Source organism: Mytilus galloprovincialis, chromosome 1 (assembly GCF_965363235.1).
Source record: "Mytilus galloprovincialis chromosome 1, xbMytGall1.hap1.1, whole genome shotgun sequence".
Classification (NCBI taxonomy): domain Eukaryota; kingdom Metazoa; phylum Mollusca; class Bivalvia; order Mytilida; family Mytilidae; genus Mytilus; species Mytilus galloprovincialis.
This window is the reverse complement of record NC_134838.1, coordinates 96,537,221-96,559,258: the sequence shown is the minus strand read 5'-3', so window position 1 is coordinate 96,559,258 and position 22,038 is coordinate 96,537,221. Positions and strand designations below refer to the sequence as shown.

At 30.7% G+C, this 22,038-nt stretch overlaps 1 protein-coding gene across 2 annotated transcripts in view; it reads right to left on the bottom strand.

The window, feature by feature from the left end:
• Positions 1–30: 30 nt before the first annotated feature.
• Positions 31–22,038, bottom strand: part of LOC143046025 (cortactin-binding protein 2-like) — a 42,489-nt gene continuing 20,481 nt past the window's right edge. For both annotated transcript variants that reach the window (XM_076218979.1, XM_076218986.1), the window contains exons 9-22: positions 20,774–20,924; positions 20,134–20,310; positions 17,977–18,094; positions 17,339–17,638; positions 16,662–16,757; positions 13,337–13,404; positions 12,511–12,597; positions 12,019–12,118; positions 11,211–11,363; positions 10,643–10,721; positions 9,987–10,283; positions 9,409–9,578; positions 6,041–6,170; positions 31–5,131 (exon numbers count right to left, since the gene is read on the bottom strand). In XM_076218979.1, coding sequence (XP_076075094.1) covers positions 4,510–5,131; positions 6,041–6,170; positions 9,409–9,578; positions 9,987–10,283; positions 10,643–10,721; positions 11,211–11,363; positions 12,019–12,118; positions 12,511–12,597; positions 13,337–13,404; positions 16,662–16,757; positions 17,339–17,638; positions 17,977–18,094; positions 20,134–20,310; positions 20,774–20,924 — 2,548 coding nt within the window. In that variant the 3' untranslated portion in view covers positions 31–4,509. The remainder of the gene's footprint in view (positions 5,132–6,040; positions 6,171–9,408; positions 9,579–9,986; positions 10,284–10,642; positions 10,722–11,210; positions 11,364–12,018; positions 12,119–12,510; positions 12,598–13,336; positions 13,405–16,661; positions 16,758–17,338; positions 17,639–17,976; positions 18,095–20,133; positions 20,311–20,773; positions 20,925–22,038) is intronic.

Sequence of the window (22,038 nt, the reverse complement as noted above, 5' to 3'; positions counted from 1 at the left end):
AGGCAAGAAACATAAACAAGAAAATCAAAATCCTTTATTTGATAATTTATTTTTATTGTCTGATTTTCTGAATCCATTTTTCCATGAGAAATAATTATAAATAGTTGAGAAATAAAGAAGCACTAAGAAAGAATATTTCTTTTCCTGTTCCAATAAGCAATAGTCAGTTCTAAGTCAGTCCCAAGTCAGTCCCTTTGATACATTTTTTTAAAACTAAATAAATAAAGGATAAAGAGAAAGTTAATTCTTAGCCAACTATGTTCGTTTTGCTCTCAAAAGTAGCGTTGAGGCCTAGAAAATATGCATTTCAAGCCAGTGGTAGTACATTTTTTCTTCATTTTATACAAAATTTATCCCCAAAACTGCTATTACCTTATAATGCATCATAATTTGAGGATCCATTTTGTATGGATATTCATAAAAAATTAAAAAAATACTTTATGATCTTATTTTTTATATGAATTCACATACTGGTATACACAAATGTGTTAAAATGAATCTTCATATAGGAACTGACTCAAAACTGGTCTATTTTATGTGATGTTGTAATGATTTTCAAAACTTCCCATACACAAAAGTTATCATGTTGCTCCATTGTATACTGGTGTATAAGTTTCCAGCTAAATATAAAGCTATGTCCAATTTAATGACATTTTTTTTAATATAGAAGAGGCATAATGATAATCAAATATAAAAGTCAAGCTCTTGAAATGAAAATCACAACAATGAATGTCTGAAACAATGAACAATAATCTGCTTTTTTTGTATAAAAACAATTTAAACATCTTATTACACCACCTTTAGAAGGCACTGAATTCTAAAATTATATATTTTGAAAGGAGTTACTTCCCTTCACAAGGAAAAGTACAGATTGAAAGCAATAGAGAGGTATAATTAAAGATCAATTACTTATCTTAAGACATTATCAGGTATTTCACGTATGTTTAGAAGTAAGTTAGAGGTAGAATAATCATTATCATGTAAAACAAATATAGCTGCAAATAACTGCAGAGAAAAGCCTTAATCTAAAAGGGGAATAACTCCTTATTTTGTTATAAGTAAATATGCAGTATTCAGAAAATGACTTATTAAAGAGATCTACAGCAGAGGAAATATGTCAGAAAATTATTAACATAAAAAATAATTTTTGGTTCAATGTGTAACAAGAAAAGAAGATTTTAAAAAAGCAAGGTAATCAACATGATAAAAATGAAAACAAACAACTAAATATAATCTCTATTAAAAACACAACCTATACATTAAATGCTGCCTGATGTACAGATCTACTATTCCATTCAAAAAATCAAGATAAATCAAAATAATGTACAAAACCAATGAAAAGTTCATAATATTGCTCTTCAATATATAATTGTCCTTCTATGCATTGTAGTGTCATTGTTAAATTATCTAGAAAAAAAACCAGCTTGTTTTGATAGTATTACTTTCTACAACTTTTCCTGCCTTTCAAAGCAGTAAACTATACTTGTGTAATTTTTATGCCCCACAAGACAGATAGTGTTACCCATACCCCAACATTTCCTTATTCTGTCCCATTGAAATCTAACATTAATTTTAGTTATTTATAGGTGTATAAACACATCAATAGGTCACTGTTATACCTTCAACAAATGGCAGATGTCAACATAGTCTGGTAAGTTGTAAAGAACCCTAGAAAATCTAGTCACAACTCGTGATATAATTTAGTTGATTTATGATTTATCATGTTTTAATACATATTGATATCACAAGCACCAGTTTAGTAAGCGGTAAACTTTATAAAAACATTTTCATCTTTATTTGTTGGATGACAAAAAAAAGTTTGTGCCAAGCAATAAGTGAAGCTCTCAATGAATTATCTAATCCTTATTGTGCTGAAAAAATGTTGTGCAATGAAATGTCACAGAAAAAATTTTTGACCATAAAAACATAGAAAGTACTTATGGAAATTATGGTGTGCATGTATGTACAAGACCATCAAATTTCCAGAGATGTTGGTTGAAGAATTATATAATTATACTGAAGGAAGACTGAATTTCTGTGATATTATAATTACTCTTCATGATATCTAGATTTTCAAGGATAAGTATAGACACTGATTCAGGTGTCTTATGTATTTTATATGGAACATTATAGGTATAAACTTTGTTCAAAGGTTCTCTCTAAAATAGTTCATCTTTAACAATAAATGGAAATATCCAAACTGTGTTTTTCCCCTATATCTGTTTGATCTAATGCAACATATTTTGCTCCAGAGTACTTGTTCATATTACAGAAAGATATTTAAACATTTTGTAGTTCATACAACTGAACTTTCAACTTAGGAAGAAGTTCTGCTTGTTACAGAGTACAAAGTCTCATTTTGTTCATAAAATTTTCATGGAAAATATATGCTGAGAATGAAAGCTTTGTAGACTTATATAAAGTTATATATAGGGTTGAACTTAAAATACAGACAAATTTACTAAGCGGATCCTCTGTATTGTAATTTTCAAATACAAAATCAAAATATTATGAATGCCCAATACATGTCAGGTATAGTATACAACTGTTATACATTGTAATTATCACAATTACATAATAATTCTATCACAAATTTCTTGCATTATCATTTGGCACATATATAGTATACAGATACAAGTTGTATGCGATTATTTACAAAAACAATGTCAGTAATATACAGTACTTTCACAATGACACAACATATAACACTTGTACTGCATATCTAGATTAAAATTTGATTAACAAAATTACTGAGAATTTCCTCATTATTTCATAAACAGTATTTTGTAAACAACAATGATTCCTGATTTTAAAATAAATAATTTTACAACCTTCATGTAAAAACTTAAAATGTCCTTTTAAAGTAAAATGTTTCAATATTTACTGAAACAACTCTTTCTATCAACATAATACAAATCCATAACTTGAAATAAAACAACATTGTTTTTTCAAAATTGCAATTTGAAAGCATCCAAAACATGAAATAAACAGATGAAAATTGCACAATCCTGGTGAAATATATACAATGCTAAAATTCTCACTTGTGCAACTAAATTTGTTCAATAAAAAAAGATCCTATGTACAGAATTTTACAACTGAAAGGTGTCTTTGTTTGGCTTAATATAAATTCTCTATGACACCTAGAAAAAATGTAAAGCATCATTCAGCACTAAAGCTGTGAAAATTTAATTTAGATGGTTCGCATTAAATAGTGACTTATTACACAACTTAAAATGTGTATATAGCAGGCTATATATTTCATTTATCTAATAAGTTGAGAAACAGACGTCAACAAATAACAAAACAGTCAAAATAAAGATTGTGGAAAAATAAATATATGTACTGTATATAAAATCTATTATGTTTCTATACAAGCTTAATATTAAACATATATGTAATATACAAAGAAGGATGGATCTTGTGAGCATATCATTTCCACAGAATCACATAGAGCAAACCGTCAATGAATTAATCATACTTTTTTAAACATACGCTTGCTTTAAAGGAGCTATCTTTGTAAAATAAAGTGTCCCATTTACATCTATAATCTTTGGCTTACTTGAGATGCATGACTGAAATGATATCATAAAGCCATATGACTAATACACAACATGACATACTTGTAGCTTTGGACACTTTAAATCTGGGTCATGTTAATGATAATCTTAACACTTTAATCTAATAAATGTGCATCAATTTGGAATAACTCTTATGTAATATTCAACAACCAAAAAAAAGATGAAAACATAAAGATTTTGATTTTTGAACCTACTCAACCAGGAAAGGAACACTATAGTTTTAATGACACACTTATAAACTTAACTTGTTCTTAAAAGTGAATGACTTCTAATAAGAAACTTCCTGTATTAGCTATTGACATATCCACTGATTCATGAAATTTTTAATTCAAATTTATAAAGTACATTTATATGGATTTATTTGTTTTAACGGTGAAACATGGAGCATTTTAAGTTGCTAATCTTTTTAAAAGTTTATTACTGTTTATTGATCCTGATTAAAATTGAATGCTAAATAATCTTTAATTTCAAATAGATTTATAAATGACACTTGACTATAACCATGTAAACTGAGATTTTCTTTCCCTTTCCTCTCATTGCCAATGTAAATAATAAGAACATTTGTACTAAATCTTTCCTTAAATCCTACCAGTTTTAAGCATTTTTTTCCGCAAAAAATTAACTGTTGGAGGTAAAATAAAAAAATATAAACAAAAAACCCATTTAGTACTATGTGCTGTCTTGATAAGCATACTGCCATTGATCATTCAAAATTATCATGTATCAGAAAACAGGAAGTAGGTATATGACAGATCATAAAACAGTAACAATTATACCATCTAAAATAAACTCCAGAACAAATAGTTTATCTATCTAAACATAAAAAACAAAACAATGCTGTAACTTAAGAAACCATTAATTTAATTACTGATATAAATAATAACCAGTACAATAAATAATTGAACACATTGATGGGACATAACTTTTGTTCTCAACAATTTGTACCAAGATAATGGTCAGGTTGAAAGGATCGTCTGTCATTCCTGTTAGGTAAAGCACTAAATTGTCTGTCAGCGGAATCTAAACTCCTTCGAGCTGTACGCTTTATATGACTTCCTGTAGTTACTTTTGATTTGGCCTCCAAGAATTTAAATGAAGTTAAAGATGAAGTTGGTGTGGCCAGAGAAAATGAAAATGGTGACTTTAATTTTGGTGTGATATTGTTATTATTAAGCTTGCTAAATCCATAAGGACTTCCAAAAGTGGTTAAATTTTCTGATGATCTTGTCCTACGAGATACTTGTGGGATATTTGAAGTGCTCCTTCCTTGGGAGGAATTTGGACGATTTGATACACTATAGGATCTAACTATGTGTGAAGAGTTATCTGGTTCCCAAAAATTTCCAGCAGGTGTTGAAGCCCGTAAAGGAGAGTTTCTAGAGAATATCACAGGAGATCTAATTTCCAACTTGGGAACTTTGGCCTGTTGTGTGTCCTGTTTTATTTCTTCTGCCTCAAAAGTAGATTGAAGTGACATATCTGAGAGACTTCTTCTTTTGATACTGGATGATGCCAACATGATGTCAGGTTTACTGTCACTTCCTATTGAATTCCTATTAAAATAGAAAACATGATATCACATAATTCATGTAAATATAACAAGAATGTGTCCTCAGTACATGAATGCCCCACTCACACTATCATTTTCCATGTTCAGTGGACCGTGAAATTAGGGTAAAAACTCTAATTTGGCATTAAAATTAGAAAGATCATATCATAGGGAACATGTGTACTAAGTTTGAAGTCGATTGGACTTCAACTTCATCAAAAACTACCTTGAACCTAAAGCGGGACAGATGGACGAACGGACGGACGGACGGACGAATGGACGGACGGACGAACGGACGCACAGACCAGAAAACATAATGCCCCTCTACTATCGTAGGTGGGGCATAAAAATATATATCTCCATGTACAATTTGATTAAAGTTCAATTTTAAAGAATGTTGGGTTGAGTAATTTACTGAGGTTTCCTTTCCAAATAATTGGGACATCTGACACAGATGGTGCTCCTGCTAGCATTTAAAATTAAAAAGGTACATAACTCAAAAATAGTAAAAGTGACGCTACCCAAATTTGTACTTAATATGTGGTTTGTGATTAACGCATTGTGTGTAAGTTTCATAACATTTGGTTTAGGCAAACTTAAGTTAGAGAACAGAAATTAAAAAATCACTGTATTTTACATTCGTGATGGCACCTCAATTCATACTTGGTCTGTGTTTTGTGGTAATAAGCAATTTTGTATTAGATTTATATGGATGAGGCAAACAAATGTTAATGATGTTAGAGAACGAAAAACTAATTTCGGGACATACAGTTGTACAGACAGACAAGGGTAAAACTTAATGCACCTTCCACTAAGCAGGGGCATAAAAATGGTAACTTTTAAAGAAAAGCATAATACTTTAATACCTTAAATACTCTTGCTGATAAGAAACCTCTGCACTGATATAACATACCTCTGTAATCTGACTGGACTATTTTCCCTAGAACGTCTAGAAAGTCCAGTTGATTTTGATGTCTTATCTTGTTTTATAGGAATATCAAGTTCATTAGTCCCAGATAAACTGTGAAGAAAATGTTCTTTATCTGGAAAAAAATAACATTGTGTTTAAATCAATGCAAGTATAATCATAAGTCTTATCGTCCTTCCCTCTGCCTATATCACCCTGCTCTGTTGCTCCGTAATTCTAGTATCAAGTCTTCAAAACGAGACCAGGCATTATCAGCGACGTCACAATGCGAGAGGAGACGTTATCAAGCTTGCTTTTGTCAAGCCTAAAATTTTCTTAGGGAGAAAGAAACGACCAGTACTAGAACGATAACCAGATGCTCCGCAGGGTGCAGCTTTATACGACCGCAGAGGTTGAACCCTGAACGGTTGGGGCAAGTATGGACACAACATTCAAGCTGGATTCAGCTCTAAATTTGGATTGTGATTAAATAGTTGACACTGCATAGGTTTCTGACACAGAATGAATGTGGTCTAATGAACTTAAAATATTTTTTTTTTGCCTTTGAGCAATTCACTATGCAGTTGAATATTAATCCTCTCAAAAAAATGTTTGAAGAAATTTTCTTTTTTTTTATGAAATCTGAAATAAGACAAGTTTACCCCCCCCCCCCCCAATTTTTTTTCACACCCCCCTTTCCCTTTTTCCAAAACTGATCTCAATTCAAATTTCTTATGGAGTTTGCAACAATAACTACTCATTTAAATACATCATAGAATATTAAAATGTAAAATAAAGTGCTTGTTATCACAGAATGGTAAAGATTGTTTTAATTTATCAGTTGGTAGTAAAAGTGAATATACATTGTATATTGTATAAAACAATGATTCAACTACTATTCTGGACAAAGAAAGTTAAGATAACTCCAATTGAAAATTTCTTGCTATTGCACAATATTGTGCAATTAGATATTTCTTGCTATTGCGCAATACTGTGCAATTGAAAATATTTGCTATTACACAATACTGTGCAATTGAAGATTTCTTGCTATTGCGCAATACTGTGAAATTGAAAATTTCTTGCTATGGCACAATACTGTGCAATTGAAGATTTCTTGCTATTGCTGAATACTGCGCAATTGAAAATTTCTTGCTATTACACAATACTTAATATAATAATTTTGGATCCTGATTTGAATCAACTTGAAAACTGGGCCCATAATCAAAAATCTAAGTACATGTTTAGATTCAGCATATAAAAAAAGCCCAAGAATTCAATTTTTGTTAAAATCAAACTTAGTTTAATTTTGGACCCTTTGGACTATGTAGACCAATTTGAAAACAGTACCAAAAATTAAGAATCTACATACACAGTTAGATTTGGCATATCAAAGAACCCCAATTATTCAATTTTTGATGAAATCAAACAGTTTAATTTTGGACCCTGATTTGGACCAACTTGAAAACTGGGCCAATAATAAAAAATCTAAGTACATTTTTAGATTCAGCATATCAAAGAACCCTAAAGATTCAATTTTTGTTAAAATCAATCTAAGTTTAATTTTGGACCCTTTGGACCTTAATGTAGACCAATTTGAAAACATGACCAAAAATTAAGAATCTACATACACAGTTAGATTCAGCATATCAAAGAACCCCAATTATTCAATTATTGATGAAATCAAACAAAGTTCAATTTTGGACCCTTTGGGCCCTTATTCCTAAACTGTTGGGACAAAAACTCCCAAAATCAAACCCAACCTTCTTTTTATGGTCATAAACCTTGTGTTTAAATTTCATAGACTTCTATTTACTTATACTAAAGTCATGGTGCGAAAACCAAGAATAATGCTTATTTGGGCCCTTTTTGGCCCCTAATTCCTAAACTGTTGGGACCTCAAATCCCAAAATCAATCCCAACCTTCCTTTTGTGGTCATAAACCTTGTGTTTAAATTTCATTGATTTCTTTTTACTTATACTAAAGTTATTGTGCGAAAACCAAGAATAATGCTTATTTGGGACCTTTTTTGGCCCCTAATTTCTAAACTGTTGGAACCAAAACTCCCAAAATTAATCCCAACCTTCCTTTTGTGGTCATAAACCTTTTGTCAAAATTTCATAGATTTCTATTCGCTTAAACTAAAGTTATAGTGCGAAAACCAAGAAAATGCTTATTTGGGCCCTTTTTGGCCCCTAATTCCTAAAATGTTGGGACCAAAACTCCCAAAATCAATCCCAACCTTCCTTTTGTGGTCATAAACCTTGTGTTAAAATTTCATAGATTTCTATTCACTGTTACTAAAGTTAGAGTGCGAAAACTAAAAGTATTCGGACGACGACGACGACACCGACGACAACGCCAACATCATACCAATATACGACCAAAAAATTTTCAATTTTTGCGGTCGTATAAAAAGATAATCGGATTTTCTTCGTATAGATATCGTAAAATATCAGCCGCTCGACACAATGTGAAACTTTTTAGCTTGTTCGCTACGCTCACTCGCCAAAAAGGTTCACATTGTGGCTCGTGGCTGATATTTTACGATATCAATGTGTAGAAAACCCGATAATCTATACTTTTCAGCAAGTTGTTTCACCCATGTGATTTAATTTAAATCTTTTTTCTTAAACCACTGTCAGTAATGATTAAGCCACAAATGTACATAGTTTTCTATTCATCCCTTCACATCATAATTTCTTACACTATTACAGTTTATCAGCATGAGCAATGCCGTATTTTGAAAGTAAATATGTGCCAATCTTAAGATTTCTGACAAACACTTTTTTCTTTAAAGCTGTTGTTTTTCAGCTATTACTATAGGTTTGTAGTATTCCTATTTTATAATTGTAACCCAATACTGATACATATCTTAACTTTTAGTTTTGCATAGAAATAGAAATCAATGGTTCTATTTTTGTGTCAAAGAATGAAAGATTTAGTATAATTTCTAAGAGAAAAGCCCTCCTTAAGTCATGGGTCCTGTATGAAACATCAATATAAAGGATTGGAAGTCCTGATCTTCTGTAATTTTAACCCCTATGGTAAACTGACATAAATATAGTTGACATTAGCTGATATTAATATATAGTGCTGTTAAATGTTTCTTATATGACGAAAATTATTAACCGAGGCTAACATAAGACTGAAATTAAGTGTTAAATATTAAACCGAACATTTGGACAAGCTGAAGGAAGCCTCAGGGTGTGGGAATTTCTCACTGCATTGAAGACCCATTGGTGGCTTTCGGCTGTTGTCTGCTCTATGGTCGGGTTGTTGTCTCTTTGATATATTCCCCATTTCCATTCTCAATTTTATTACAAAATGGCTGATTTTTGTTGTTTTGGTTCCTTAAAAATAATCTGTTTCTCACCTTGACCAGACAATGGACATCCTGGTACAACAGCCCTTTGCATTAAGACATATAAAGCTGTACTGACAACTTTCTGTTGGCCAATATCTGAGGCATCTTTACCACTGTTCTTTATCACAGCTTCTTTAACGACTGGAGAAATAACATTATTCCACATTGTTGCCATCCAACTGTAACAAAAGATTATATACATCATCTATAAAGCTTGTATCTGTTGAAAATACTACAAAACACAATTGGTTATTGTAAATGACCAATACTGCCTGAAGCCTGCTTCCAGATGTTGGATTTTCCCAATGTGTTGAAGACCCATTTGTGGCCTTAAGTTATTTCTGCTCTTTGGTCGGTTTTTGTCTCTCTTTGACATATTACATGTTTCCATTCTCAATTTAAAGTATAATTTACAGGTCACTGTGACTTATTATGTCAGGTATTGGTACCTTTTAAACATCGGTACATAAATCTAAATATATTAAGCTTCTAGATATGGGCTTTGTAGTGAGAAAATTTGTTGGTCAGAGATGCACATAATTTAGTCTTTTCTTAAATTTATCATATAAACCAATCTTTAGACTTACCTTTGAATACTTTGTGGATCATTAGTTTCCAGGGGACAAGACAAAAATTGGTAAGGACCGAACACCACATCTGGTAGACCAAGTTTTCCTAAACCATCATTTAGTCTTTGCCACACACAAACAACCCATTCCACAGCTCGAAATATTGTACTGTCTGAAGATGGCAACTGGCCCTTGTTTATATGGATAAATCTTCTAAGTAGATGTCTGGCTAACAAGTTACGTATGGGTTCAATGTCAATACGTAGATGTACCCATCGAAATCTCTGTTGTATACCAAAGTCCAACCCAATAGACCTGAAAAGGGATAAATCTATGTTAAAGGATACATTAAATAATACACATACTGGATGAATGGATCTGTGTCTTTTAAATAAGTCAACATTTTGAGAAGATGAATTTCTCATTTTGAGCAACAGGTCAATTGGCATTTTGATATGAATTCCCTATGCATGTATACCAATTTGTACTTTACAGTTCTGTAACCAAATAAGAACAAAAATATATTTAATCAGTGATGATGTAAATGCTTCACTACTATGGAAAAAAAACCAATCTTTCTGATATCTCAAAACATTAAAATCAGCATATTAATCCCTTTTTGGTAAAAAAACCAAACTTAATTGTTTTTGCATGCACTAATTAAAACAACATACCTTGATTTATTCATGGTTCCAAGTATGTATAAATTATCTACAAAGAAATACAGATCTTCACCACCCTCATCTGTAGCACCTGTAAATGTTAATTAACGCTTTATATTTCTGGTTTCAACAATGTGACAGGTTATTAATTTTTCTCAAATTGTCTCAATTCTGGTTAAAATTTATAAACAACTGTTAAAAGCATTTTTAAAAGACCAAAATTACCAAGATGAAATTCACGAGTATAGTAGGAAAAGATCACCTGTACAAGGTATTTCACCTATTTAGCAATATTAATGCCAATACCTATAACTGTTTTAAAGTTCATAAAACAAATATCTTAAAAAGACCATTCCAAAGTTAATTGGTCAATACACTTGTTTTTTTTTGTAAAACAATTTCTTCATGTTGATGGACGCACTTTTTCATATGAAATATTTTAAATACCATTCATTCAGAAGTGTCAAAGATGAGAAAAACTTGACATGCTTTGAACATTAAATTCTACTTTCGCTAAAGTTACTTTGATAAAATTACTTTTCTTCTGCCAAAATATAATGGTGTATTAAATCTTGTTTACCATTAAGAGTAAAAGAATGAAACTGTCCTCTATGTTCTACAGCATTCAGTAAAGGTCCAAACAACTCAGCAATGTTAATATTATCTAAATTATCTAGAATCAAAATAGGTGCTCTACAATCCGCTTCTTCATTGTCTTCTTTTACCATACAACCTACAAAACCAAATGTATCATACATGAAATACGGTAAACTACTACAACATGACTGGGCTTATACTTATTGGTGACTTCAGCAAATAAGTCACTGTGAAGGTACACATTCCCTTATGATTCTGAAGTAGTGAGCCCAGTAATAGGTATACAACTTTACATTTCTGTACTGGATTCATTCTAAACTTATAGAGATTAATATGCCTTGTGAGGTCTATGATTTTAATGTTTGTAAATTTGATATCAACCTCTACATTGTACAGAATTTGTTTATGAGCCAGTTGAAGCACAGCTCAAGGTACAGAGTTTTCTTGCTGTGTTTAAGACCAAGTGGTTGCCTTTGGCTGTTATCTGTTCTTTGGTCGTTTGTTGTCTCTTTTACACATTCCCCATTTCCATTCTCACTTTTAATGCATACAAGTAGATTTAATGAGTTCAATATAATATTTTCTTTTTTCTTTTCTGATAAAACTTCAGCATTAATCATGTGTCAATAACATTATTAGTTTAATTTTTTTAATGTTTAAAGGATCTGTCTCTTTTATTTGACAATGTAAGAAAAGCAAAGTTGATGTTTAATAGCTTTTAGACTCAATTTTCTAGTCTAGCGATTTGCAATCTACAATTTCTAAATAAAATGGAGGTTAGTTTTAAATACCTGTATTTTTCAGTAATTTGACTAGATCATTGTGACTATAATTTTCGTTCAATGAAACATGGTGAATTTCTGTAATCTTTCCTGTTTCCTGCTCTTTTTTCTACAAATATACAAAATAAAATAAAAACTATTTTCTTAAATATCATTATATTCAGACCAGCAAAAAGAAAAACAAGTTCAAGTGAAATAAATTATTGATCCAACAAAATGAACTGTGAGCACTTACAAAGCAAAAGGTAAGGTATTTTTGAGGAGGTAGTATATTACAAATATTAATGAAATATCAATGAAAAATTCTTAAAGGAGTCTTTAGTGACTTTACAAATATGCCATGTAAACTTGGGCCTGAAAAAAGTCTTCATCATACCCTGTGTCTTATATACTCAAACTTAAATATACTACATTTACTGGTCAGTTATCTTTCAAAAATTCGACTGGAAATGAAAGCACTTATATTCAACTACAGTGGCCAACACATTATGTACAACTTACAGCAATATAATTAGCTAATCTCCTGGCTAAGTAAGTCTTTCCTGTAGAATCAGGTCCATAAAACACGACGCTTTTATAATGTTCAAGCTAAAAATGGAAGAAAAGAGTTTAATAGAAAATGTGGTATTTCAAAGGATGTAATTCTTGTTACAATAGTTGATATGTACTGATTTTTTAAGCAGTACCAATATAAATTTCATAGTTATCTTACATAAAATTTAGGCATGAGAATGCTTACAATACAATTTTCTACAGAAAATGTATTTACATTTCCAAGGGATATAACCCCTGTAAAAAAGAATTAATCAGCACTGATTTGTATAAATTTCTGAAAAAAAAGGGAAAAAAAGGAGGATTGTCATGAATAGAACAGCAGCATACAAAACAGATCCATCTATTGTGGATTCTGTGTTATTTGTTGGACACCAATTTTCATAGATTTCGTGTGTACAGGTGAAACCAGAAATTAACTGTTCAACCAATCACAAATTTTTTTTAGGCTTGTATGCATACTTAAGCAAAACCACGAAAATTAATATTCATGGACTTGGTACTTTTTCCTTAATCCTCGAAAAATCAGTACCCATGAAAATAAATGAATCCACAGTAATATATGGATAATGTATATCAAGTTATAGACTTTACTAAAATGTTTCAATCAATATCACTTTTAAATACACAAGTGTTAGTTGACCATGGATACACACATACACATTCTAAAGTTATCTAAAAAAAAAACCATTGTAACATGAATACAAAAATTTTCAAAACATTTTCACATTTTCACTCTCTTTCGTCATCTATAGTGTTTGTCTGTTAAACTTACCAATCTAATGTAATTTTGTAGAACAGACACTGGGAACATGACATCACAGGCCAAAGCTTCTATACTATCTGTAATAAATTTGTGACATCTATAATACTAAAATAACTAAGTCCAATTTATCAGCCATCATGGGGTAAAAATGACAAATCAAAGAAATCACCTTTATATATAGCTTATATAGAACAATGGTGTTGATTAAAAATTACACCACTCCAGACCCTTTTGTTTTCCTCATAATTAATAATGCCAATAATTAACAAGTTTTGGGTCAAATCCAATACCGATACCAATAGTATATTCACCTGTAACCTATTACCTTATCTGTATGTTCAGCATCTGACAGGCACACCACCAAAAGGTGTATTTAGGATTTTGCTATATACACGGGTCATAATCACAGGGTTGACACTACTAAATTCAATCATTGTCACATTGTTTCCTATTGTTGTACTTTTAATCAGTATGACTTTCTAAGATGACAAAAATCTGGACTTAAAATAAGGCGTATAGCAGGGCTTCCAAAAAACATTTGAGCCAGCCAGACATTTTATATCTGATCCCGATTTTAATCCCTTAAGACTAAGTCACAAAAGGCAATTATGGTAATCAGATGGCCATTCCAATGATAATGACATTAGATTTTAAACTTTACTTTGTTTTGGATGTTTGGATGTACACTGTTAAATTGGCAGTGCATCATTCAAAGTGTGCACATCAGCGTGCTCATATCTACCATAGACTCTTTATTTGTGCAAAATGACATGTCAAAAACTTCATTTTCGTTTTGAAAATCACTTTTTTCTAAAACCGGATGTTGACTTGACAATGGTAAAACATGGACCGTAAACGGATACGTAAAATCGGACCGTAAACGGATACGTAAAATCCGTGTACGTTTGCAAAGCATGACTGAGTGAAGAAGCTCTTTCCACGTTATTTCTTCAACAAAATGCTTGAAATGAACGTTAAGATACAGGTATCAATGATAATTTTAGCATTTTGAAGAAATAAAGGATGCATAATTAAATTTCCCACCTTTGCACATGCGCACACGTGTTCTAGTTCATTCGACGTAGTTCTGACGATTTTTCATTTAAACCTTTTAAATTTTTTTATCAAATCATGTAGATAAACTAATTTCTTATAATTTTAATCTTTTGGACTAAATCAATGAGCTACAAACCGCTGAAATTACATTGTAAGAAAATAATTGTGAAAAGACCGATCAATTTACACGATGTCCGGTACTGAACATAGTTTACCTGTCAACTGAACAGGTAGATATCACCTGTCCAACAACTAATTAGCCTTGATTAAAATTAGAAAGTATTGAAGTAGGGGTTGTTTTGATAGTAATTAATCATCATGTCACTTTTATGACCGGAAATGTGTAGATGTTAAAGACAAAAGGTTGGGTCAAAAAGATCGTGACTTATGTTAAAATGACCGAAAAAGCCTTGAAAACTAAAATGTATATGACCGTTTCATGCTTTGCCCAGCCGGACTTTTACCGGACATTAATCAAATGTCCGGAATATATGACCGTTTTGGAAGCCCTTGCGTATAGGTACAGTTTTTAATTTGTTAGCCATCATGACGTATAACAGCGAATCAAAGAATTCAACTTTATTTCTAACTAATATAGGACAATGCTGTTGATTAAAAAATACTCCATTCCAGGCCCTTTTGTTTTCCAAATAATTAATATTACCAATAATTGATAAGTTCTAGGTCGACAGGTTCAAATAGAAAGATTTTGAAAGCAGAGAAAACTGTTCATCTTATAATCGGCATTACTTTATCAGATAACAATACCAATACATAAATAAGGCTTACGTATAGTTATATACTTGAATTTAATCCTGGGTGTGTTCTAGTTTATTCTATTATAACTGTCTTGGAAAGTCACCCTTCATTATTTTCTGATGAAGGTTTTCTAAAAAACCTTACTCAAAAAGTACCATTCAGAAAATCTTCAGTTGTATAGTGTGGCATTTTAACTTGGTTGAATTGGACAGTTGCAGAACCAAAAAAAAACAGGTGCTCTGCAGGGTGCAGCTTTATACGACCGCAGAGGTCAAACCCTAAACAGTTGGGGCAAGTATGGACACAACATTCAAGCTTGACAGCTCTGAATTTGGATTGTGATCAAATTTTTGACATAATATGAGTTTCTGACACAAAACAAATGTCAAGATCTTACAAATCTATTGCACAATACTGTGCAATTAAAGATTTCTTCTTCAAATTTTTCAAAAATTTGGAATTTGAGAAATTTGGGGGAAAAAATTCAAAACTGCTACCCCCCTTTTTTTGCAATTAGTCCAAAACCTGACATTTCTTTATACACATAATTTACAAGAAGTGTAAAGGAGGTAAATCAGAACATACCCAACATTGTATGTTAAATGTTTTTGAATTACCTCCCTTACACTGCTTTTAAATTGTCTTAATTGTCCATTGACCAGAAAAACCTAGTTTTTCCCCTTTTTGGCCCTTTTGCCCCTAATTCTAAAAAAAAATGTTGAGGGATAACCCCCAAAGTCAATACTAACCATCCCTTCATGATTTGGAAACTTGTGGTATAATTTCAAAGAGAATCATACATTTAAACACAAGTTATTGTTTGAAAACTAAAAAAATTCCTTAACTATTGGGACCATTACCCCCAAAGTCAATCCCAACCTTCCTTAAGTGGTATTGAACCTTCTGGTAAAAAATTATAGAGATCCATTCCCTAAAATAAAAGATATTGTACGGAAACAAAATGCGTCTTCGGACGACGACGCATACTACATGATACCATTATATGACGCAAAATTTTTTTGCGGTTGTATAAAAATATATCTGTCTGACTAGATGTAATAGATATATAGACAAAAAAATTGCCTTTGACTTGTGTTAGGGAGATCACCAAATTATTGTTGCTCATATTCATTACTTTTTGTCATCCTGTTCTCTATTGTATAAGATTCACTAACTGATGTATGGCCATGTTTTGTAAGCATGCCATCAATCAATCCTTAATTCAATCAATAAAAAATGTTCAATTTTATTCTGTTTTGTATATAGAAGAATTTATGCAGATGAATTTTAGTTTCATACAATTTATCACAAATCAAGCAAGTATTAAGACATAAAAATCTGGATCATGTTAATAACTACAGTGAACTTTTTTTTTTTACCTCTGATGCTAACAATAAATACAATAAATTGCAAAAGGAGCATACATGTTTAATTCTTACGCAAAAATTTCCTCTGCATATTATCTTCCATCTTACAACAATATACCCTATGTGTAATTGTTCTAATTATCAATACTTACTTTCTACTATAATACTGACAGTATTAGCTTTATTATTGCACATAACATCATATGGCAGCTGTTGAAAACTGTCACCTTTCTTCCAACCAAATCTACCTGTAAATGGTTTAAACATACTTTTACAAAATGTTTCTTTCACTTTTAATAGAAACAAGCAGATCCAACAGCTAGGATATCAGTATGAAAAGAAATCATTAATAGGTTCAAATAATATTTGTTTCTTTTTAATCAATGTAATAAAAATATAATCAGTCATAATTATTCCTACAAGAACATGTATACAGAAACACAACTAGAATGTTATTTTTTCATAATTTTTCCTCAGCACATGTTTTTTTTCTTGAAAATATAATTGGTGCAAACAAAATACTGAATCTTATTCCAATACAATACTAAGATTATACAGGTATAATTTTTTCTTAGATTGGATTTCAATTGTAACATCATTAGGGCAAAAGATCATATATATCCCGACATCATATACATGGCAACATGTATTTTGAAACCACAGACATCTAGTTACTTTATCTACAGGCAAACCAAATGAAACCACATTAAATGAAGTCAGGAACAACAGTTCACAAGAATTAACACCTAAAAAAGACCCCAACACACATCATCATGAAGTAATATGCAGCCAAATTGTTTTATATGGATATTGAACTATGATTAAATACCTAGCATAAACCTATCGAGAATGTCAAATTTGATTCCTAGTGAATACTGCATGCTGTCTCCGCCTATTTCTGGATCCAATCTACTGGTTCTTTTTGTTTTCAAACCAACATCTAGCTGTGATAAGAAAGATGTCAAAACAAACTGTAATTTATTCTCCAATATGACCCAGGGTGTGTTTGGTGCTAGCAATACACTTCCTATATTAAATTTCTGTGTGGGTAAAGTAAACATGTCTGTATTGGATGACGAAACATATGAAATTTCTAGTATCACTGATAGAGAAACATCCTTGGAATCAACTGTAAAATATAAATACATCATTGTTAAAAACAAAAAACAAGAAATTTAAGATAAATCATAAATACTATAAAATCATCAACATGTAATGTTCCTGCTTTAAATCATTTTAAAATTTGAAATTAAATTAAAATTATAAATGAAATTAAATTAAAATTTTAAAATGCAATAAACATTGTAAGAAAAATATTAAATTTTCTATGTATCAAGATTTCAATGATGATCTAAAATTAAGGAGCAGAAATACAAAGACATCATTTATATTGTAGTACATAAATATAAGTGCAAGATCTTGACCTACAGTAACATAAGGGTATTAAACAAGGGAGACAATACTTGCCTACTTGTCTGAGGTATTGATTACATTGTGGTGAAGCGACATCTAACACAGTTCGTCCCCATCTATCTTTCTTCTCTAAATCTACATTACAGTGGTTCAATATTACATCTAAGCAATCCTGAAAGTTAAAATAGATTATTTCACATTAGCAGTATTTCATTATCACTGTCATGATTGGTGCATTTTCTGTTGACGATTTTTAGTGTCCTTACTTTCAGGACATGTGTTATTAAAGTTGAAATTAAACATCTATCAATGATTTTTTCCATTATTAGTGTGTTTGTTTTATCCTATTACAATTCAGTTATAGTAATTTAATTTACAAAAGTGCCACATGGCAGATCTTCTTCAAAATCCTGACAGAGACAACAAATTTGAAGATAGCTTTTATTTTTAACTAATTGCAAAATTCTTAAAAAATAATCATGAAATTCAAGATTATAAAGGGGAGACAATCTTCAAGTTTTATGTCAATATATCCATTTCAACTTATTCATATATATTCTAAAATAATGACTAATTCAGTGTTCTCCCCAGAAATTTTGGAAAGCATCACATTTGGCATAAAAAATAAATTGTATTTTTTTCAATGTAGTTTGTCGTGTCGTTGGCATTGCGTTATTTCCTTTATATAATATATGTTATTGTTTGTTACAAAATGTATTATATTGTTTGTATGCTATAGGCCCTTATTTGGTGAATAAAATATTCTATTCCGCCCTATTCTCTGTGTCTATATTGTTGAATTCATAACTGAGAATACAATTAAACTATAACCATGATAACAGTATTTTCAGTTTATGTTTTCTATATTCATTTATAGTTCCAGATTATTTTTTTCCTCTTGGACCAAATAAAAATATATGTGTGGTTCCAGTTACCCTACCTACTCAGCTAAATTAATGAATGGTTTATTTGTGCAACCTGTATAGATACAACTGCACTAAATATGTAGGAAAAAAGAGAAGAGAAAGTATCATATAGCAATAAAATTTTTATTAAAAAACTATTTCTTTATCATGTCTATGAAATATATTGGTTCTTGGTACTCAATGAAGTAGTCCCAGTTGTTTCTTTTTATCAAAATGATATATATTTTTAACAAAGTTATCTAACAAATAGTCTGTTATTGCTTCGCTTTCTCTTTGGGTATCATTGTTTTCTGTCTACTGTGCCATTTGTGCATATGTAATTATTATCGTAAAATGCTGATTTTTTGTCATATCTTATCCGCTTCCGATCAGTATTTTACACTAAAATATTCAATGGCCGCCATAACCAATGAAAAATACGAAAATAAACAATGTTTGACAAGAGATAGGGAATGAATATGGCGTTTTTAATGCATTAAATGGATGAAACATTAACTAAAGCCAATTATGTATGATCACTTTATAAAGAAAGTACAAAAGTTATTTAGCTCAAAATCAAAATTTTCACTTTCTATTTACAAAAAAGTAATAGGAAGAGAAAGAAAGTAATACTAATATTTTGAAAGTCATAAAAAGATACAACTCAACCTCTGTTTAAAAGAGAAAAATTGATCGTTTCTTTGAATTTTCATTTTGCAAACATATATTTTGATTATTTTTAGACTTTCTGATTACATTTTCTCCTTGTCGAAATTTGCGATTGCAGACCACTTGGTATTAATCATGTCACAAGTGACAGCTTTGGGTATTCATATTCAAACAGTTATCACCCAAAGGGCAATCAACACCTAATTAATCACTCTAAACTGCCTCTATTGTCCGACTTGAAGGGATTTCAACTAAAGGTGATATATATTTTTATGATCATAAGCGGTAATTAGATGAAAGTTCAAAATTTAGGACATGGCTTTGCCATATAGAAACGAGTAAAATAACATCCTGAAAATAATTAAAGTGTCATGGAAATTATTATAGCGCCATAGGAAGAAAATATAGAGTCACGGTACCGCGACGCTAAAACGGCCTGGGGAGAACACTGCTAATCAAAATGGTATATTATTCAATATTTTTTATCCACATTATCATTGTAATATAGATCAACATATTAGAACAATTATCGTCTCTCTTTCTCAGAATTTTATTAAAAGAATAATATATATGTTGAGTATAATTTTCCAAAATAAAAATATTATGGAACAAGTATTAAAAATTCTAAAATTCTTACTGGAGTGTTATGAGTAGCTGCTATGTGTGTGATTGTCCAGCCATCTTTATCAGATAAATCAACTACTTCATTTAAGTTATAAGTCCGTGACGCTGATTTAGGATGGTAGGTCAACAAAAATCTCAAACATTCAGCAAGATTTGAATGCACTACACTGTGTAATGGTGTCCATGTGGTCTAAATAAAAATAGAGCAATGAATAACTTAACCTTGGAAGAAAAACAAATATGAGATATAATAGTGTACATTGTATTGTGTATAGTAAGTTAGTGTCTTTTATCTAATAAATTTTGTGTTTCAAAGATTAAATCAGTTTTCAAGGCTGAATGTAGACATTAACAATGATAACTTTTACTTATAATTAGACAATATGTATTTGTGTTGTTTTTAGTAACATAATGTTGTAAAATATGCTTAGCTCACATCTTTCAAATTTATTACTGTTTTCTTCTATACCCAGTTCAGATGCTGTCTCATTGCTACATCTTTTATTTTTCATTTATGAAAAGATGCCCTGAAAATATTTTTAGCAGGGTCCCATTGACACTTTATGACATAAAAAAAGCATCAACAGCATAAAATCCCAAAAAATAAAATTTTCTATGCATATTAATAAAAGCATGTTTTGCCATGATCTTACATTTGATATACTATTGAGTTTAGCTCCATGTTCTAACAGTAAATGACAACATTCAGTATGTCCCTCTGTAGCTGCCAAATGTAAAGCAGTCCAATTGTTGTGATCCCCATGGTTTGGACTAGCTCCATGATCTAACAGCAACTTTAAGCATCTGAAAGGTAAAATTTACTTTAAGAATACAATAGATAAATCATTCCAGCCACAACAATCCTAACAGAAATGATTGTTGTCTTCATTATACAGCTATTATGGTGACTTGAATAACACCGGTATCACTCAGATTACAATTCTACCTTGACAGGTAAGTTTGTATTTAGTCTATAAAATACTTATTTAGCCTTGAGAATTGAAAGGTCAGTTTCCCATTCATACAATAGAGGTTGATAAATTTGGCTTCATGCCATTTACCTTGTCCAAAATTAAGGTCACTTTATTGTTATTGTGATATTGTTAAAGTACAAAAGAACCCTATATTCTGACCAATACTTAAAACTTTGTGCATCTTGATTTAATTGTTAAAAATCTGTTAATGTTGAATTTTAGGGGTTATTTTAGGCCTTTTAATTGCATATTTCTTTACATGGTAGTTTTTTTTTCAGATGTAAAAAAAAATACCTGCTTGACTGTTATAGAAATAGACTATGCTTGCAGGGTCTTGTTTTTTGTTTACACCCAATCTGACAGATTATTATTAAGTTGCAAAATATTTTACATGAGAGCTGAAATTTTTTCTATCTTTAAATGTGCATTGAACAATGTTGAAGGTTAAAATAATCATAATGTGAACAAGAATGAAGAAAACATCTTGGTCCCAAAAAAAACCCATCATCAACCAGGATATAATATTCCAAATTTTAATTTATTATACTAATATCAGTTGAAATCTCAAGCCACTATTTTGCATGTTTACAATGTAGGTCATGTCCCAACAGAAAATCAATAAATATAACAGTACAATGTACTCTTAGCACAAACACATAAGGTCACTGTGAAATAGACATCTAGAGCAAGAAACAGTCAGTTATACCAAACCAGTTTGACTAGATGTCTAGTTTAAAACCAGTTTGACTAGATGTGTCCTATATTTTGACAATGTAAATCACATGAGGACCTGCATGGGTTTTTTAATATCTGTATTCTTTAAATTTTTAGGGCATTTTTCTTTAAATAGCCTTAAAAATAACTCTCATTCTGTAAAGCAAATTCTCATGAAAATGATTATATTATATAGTCTTTCTGTTACAAGATTATTTATCAATTATGCA